The 4,695-nt window shown below is 39.0% G+C and overlaps 1 protein-coding gene across 1 annotated transcript; it reads right to left on the bottom strand.

Annotated features, from left to right (window-relative positions):
* Positions 3,403-4,374, bottom strand: LOC102186386 (olfactory receptor 7A17-like). The gene has a single exon (XM_005701326.2). It carries the CDS (start codon positions 4,372-4,374, stop codon positions 3,403-3,405), a length of 972 nt encoding a protein of 323 aa, XP_005701383.2.

The raw sequence follows: 4,695 nt of genomic DNA, 5'->3' as shown, positions 1-4,695 counted from the left end.
ATGAATTAGTTAAGAATTAAACATTTCATTGGTACATTGTTTAGCATAGTATGTTAAGCACATGTAGTTGAGTCAAACCTAAAACTGGTGAGAGATAGCTCCTCTAAGTGCTCCAGTGGTAGTCAGCTCCATTGGCTCAGCCAGTGAAGAGTGCAGGGGACCTGGGTTTGATCCGTGGATCAGGAAGACCCCTTGGAGGAGGAAATGACAACTCGCTGCAGTATCCTTGCTTGAGAAATCCCATGGACTGAGGAACCTGGTGGGCTACAGTCCATGGGGTCACAAAACACAACTTACTGACTAAACTACCACCAGCTCCTCTAAATAGGAAGAAACAAAGTAACACATGGATATAGTAATGGTGAAATTTAGATAAAAGAGTTAACGTTTGAGAAACCCACTTTTTTCTTGTTAAACTAACCTGCATATATAAAAGGAAGAATTTGACATAAAGTGGTTCAAAACAGAGAAGCATTACAACTGCAAACAACATCATGAATGAGCCTTTATAACACAACATAGAGCCTAACAGCTGACAGTAGACCCATGAGGAGACAAATCAGAACTCAGATAAAATCCCATCATAGAAATCCATTTGATCATAAATCCATTATATTAGACCATTTTCTTTTACTTTTTCTTTATTTTACTTTACAATACTGTATTGGTTTTGCCATACATCAACATGAATCCACCACGGGTGTACACGTGTTTCCAATCCTGAACTCCCCTCCCACCTCCATCCCCATACCATCTCTCTGGGTCATCCCAGTGCAACAGCCCCAAGCATCCTGTATCCTGCATCGAACCTAGACTGGCGATTCATTTCTTACATGATATTATACATGTTTCAATGCCATTCTCCCAAATCATCCCACCCTCTCCCTCTCCCACAGAGTCCAAAAGACAAACTAGTACAGCCACTATGGAGAACAGTGTGGAGATTCCTTAAAAAACTAGACCATTTGCTTTTAGGATGATTTTCTATGCAGCAACAGCTAACTAATACAATAAGCAATGTGAAAAAAACTGAGGGAAGTTATAATGACATGCTGCTTTTTTCCTAAGCCACTGTTGTGATATTTGAATAGCATTCATGATTTCCCTTTTACTCAAGTTTATTTCATACAGTTGTGTTAAAAAGGGATTCCACTGAGATTTCCTGTTAGGTAAGCAAGAAAGTTTAAAAGGATATACCTGTTTGTACAAAACTTGTGACTGAACCACAGGACTGGATAGGAGTTTAAGCTCTCTAGTGAGCCACAATTTGGAGATAGATAGATAGATAGATAGATAGATAGATAGATAGATAGATAGATATAGATATAGATAGATAGATAGACAGATATAATATTTGTATTATTAGGACTTCCCTGATAGCTAAGTTGGTAAAGAATCCGCCTGTAATGCCAGAGATCCTGGTTTGATTCCTGGGTCGGGAAGATCTGCTGGAGAAGGGATAGGCTACCCACTCTAGTATTCTTGGACTTACCTTGTGGCTCAGCTGGTAGAGAATCCACCTGCAATGAGGGAGACCTGGGTTTGATTCCTGGGTTGGGAAGATCTCCTGGAGAAAGGAAAGGCTACCCAATCCAGTATTCTGGCCTGGAGAATTCCATGAACTATACAGTCACAAAGAGTTGGACATGACTGAGTGACTTTCACTTTCATATTATTTGTTGACTATTCTTTTTGTGGAAATGACACAACCTGGAATGGAGGAAATACTTCATTTAGAGCAATGGAAGGAATCATATTTGTAAGCAGTAATGGAAAACTTCAAGCTGAAACAGAAAGATATAATTAAACCAAACACTACTTCACCCCAACAATAAACCCTTACATGAATGAACACCATGAAAAACTATTTGGCATGGTAATAATATGACATAAAGTTTTGCTACATCATGCTTAGAATCCTCTTTGAATCAAGACCTTATAATGTCAAAGTCTTCATTGAAATTTGCTTCAGATAGACAATTGGAGACATACGTCTGATGCTCCGTTTTGCCAGTATCTCCTGTAGGCAACATGGACACTGAGCCAAATGGAGAACTGTACACTCTGAGGGAGTAAAATCAGATGACCAGTTATGAAACACACTCTCTGCTAATGTCTATGAATACATTTTCAGATAGAGTAATTATTGTAGTGATGTTCCAAGTTATACTGAACTAAAAATGATAAACTGGTTTCATATTTGTCTCTTCTATGGAATTATGTAATTGTTTTTGTTGTCAAGACTTTTTTTTCTTTTTTCCATATAAGTAGCACAACTCATGATTATACTTTTAGTAAAGTGGAAAAAAAATGACTCAGTGTAAAGTATTTTATCTCAGAAGAATTTGTTCTTAAGAAATTGGCAATTTACATATATTTCACATTTTCAAGTCAATTTTGGAGAGTCAAAAAATGACCAAATAAAGGGAACCCTCCTACACTGTTGGTGGGAATGCAAACTAGTACAGCCACTATGGAGAACAGTGTGGACATTCCTTAAAAAACTGATAATAGAACTGCCTTATGACCCAGCAATCCCACTGCTGGGCATACACACTGAAGAAACCAGAATTGAAAGAGACACATGTACCCCAATGTTCATCGCAGCACTGTTTATAATAGCCAGGACATGGAAACAACCTAGATGTCCATCAGCAGATGAATGGATAAGAAAGCCGTGGTACATATACACAATGGAGTATTACTCAGCCATTAAAAAGGATACATTTGAATCAGTTCTAATGAGATGGATGAAACTGGGAGCCAATTATACAGAGTGAAGGAAGCCAGAAAGAAAAACACCAATACAGTATACTAACACATATATATGGAATTTAGAAAGATGGCAATGATGACCCTGTATGTGAGACAGCAAAAGAGACACAGATGTGTAGAGTGGACTTTTGGACTCTGAGGGAGAGGGAGAGGGAGAGGGAGAGGGTGGGATGCTTTGGGAGAATGGCATTGAAACATGTATACTATCATGTAAGAAACGAATCACCAGTCTATGTCCGACGCAGGTTACAGGATGCTTGGGGCTGGTGCATGGGGATGACCCAGAGAGATGTTATGGGGAGGGAGGTGGGAGGAGGGGTTCATGTTTGGGAAGGCATGTACACCCGTGGCAGATTCATGTCAATGTATGGCAAAACCAATACAGTATTGTAAAGTAAAATAAAGTAAAAATAAAAATTAAAAATTAAAATAAATGAATTAATTAATTAAAAAAAACTATACATGACAGAGAACAGAAAAGTTAATAAAGAGGTTTTTTTTTATTGTATAGAGAAGTTGAAATCAAAGAAAAGTAAATACCAAGCAGTCAATTGAAGAAACGATTGCTATAATCACAAAACAATCAAAGAGTCAAAGTACCTGGCTCTGGGGGTTTCAGCCCAGGTATCATGGATATTTCTTCAGCCCAAGAGAAAATGGCCTTTTTTTAAAAGTTTCCATCCCAAAGAATCTTTTCAGAGCCCTCTTTATGTCTTTATTTCTCAAACTGTAAATAAATGGGTTCAGCATGGGTGTGACAACAGTGTACATCACCGAGCCTGTTGCACTTGAGTGGGAACTGTGGGTAGCAGCAGAGCTAAGGTACACTCCTAAGCCAGAAAAATAAAATAAGGAGACAATGGAGAGATGAGACACACAGGTTGAAAATGCTCTATACTTTCCATGGGCTGATGAAATTCCACAGATAGAGGACACTATCTTCGAGTAAGAGTAAATAATACCAGTCAGGGGACCACCACCCATAATCACAGCTCCAAAACACAGCACTGTGTTATTGAGGAAAGTGTCATAACAGGCAAGTTGGACAAGCTGTTTGGTTTCACAGAAAAAGTGGTGTATTTCCAAGTCTGAGCAGAAGGACAAATGCAACACCATTAAGCTGTGTAACAGTGAGTACATTGCACTTATTACCCAGGACACCAGAACCAGACATCCACAGAACCAGATGTTCATGACGACTGTGTAGTGCAAAGGGTGGCAGATGGCCATGTACCGATCATAGGCCATCACAGCCAGGAGAAAGTCATCTAATCCTGCAAAGAGAATGTAAAAATACATCTGGGTGATGCAGCCTTCATAGGTTATGACTTGGCTCTGCATCTGGATGTTCCACAGCATCTTTGGGATGGTGGTGGAGATGAAGCAGATGTCTACAAAGGACAGGTTGGACAGGAAGAAGTACATGGGGGTGTGGAGGTGGGAGTCTGAGCTGACAGCCAGGATGATGAGCAGGTTTCCAAACACAGTGATCAGGTACATGGAGAGGAAAAGCCCAAATATGAGGGGTTGCAGTTCTAGTTCCTCTGAAAGTCCCAGAAGAACAAATTTTGAAATTTTTGTATTGTTCCTTGGTTCCATGTGGTGGAAGTGACTATTGGGAAAAAGAAAATACCAGGAATAATTTTCACCTGAACAAGCATAATTTACATAACTGAACTACTATAATTTCTATTTTACTAGCAAGAAATTGCTGTAAGATGTTATACATAGATAAATTCTCCTTGAGGGTATACCCCATTGCACCTGTTATTAAAAATTTTTGTCCCATTCACAGTATATTTTTAAAGAGTTCATGTATTGGGTGGGCCAAAAGATTTGCTCATTGTTTTTTTCCCGTAAGATGGATCTAGTAGCATTCACTTGTCTTTAACGTCATTTGAAACAATCGTGTTCGAATAT

The sequence above is a fragment of the Capra hircus genome, chromosome 7 (assembly GCF_001704415.2).
Source record: "Capra hircus breed San Clemente chromosome 7, ASM170441v1, whole genome shotgun sequence".
In the NCBI taxonomy this organism is placed as follows: Eukaryota; Metazoa; Chordata; class Mammalia; order Artiodactyla; family Bovidae; genus Capra; species Capra hircus.
The sequence above is the reverse complement of the archived record's forward strand: the minus strand, read 5'-3'. Positions and strand labels throughout refer to the sequence as shown.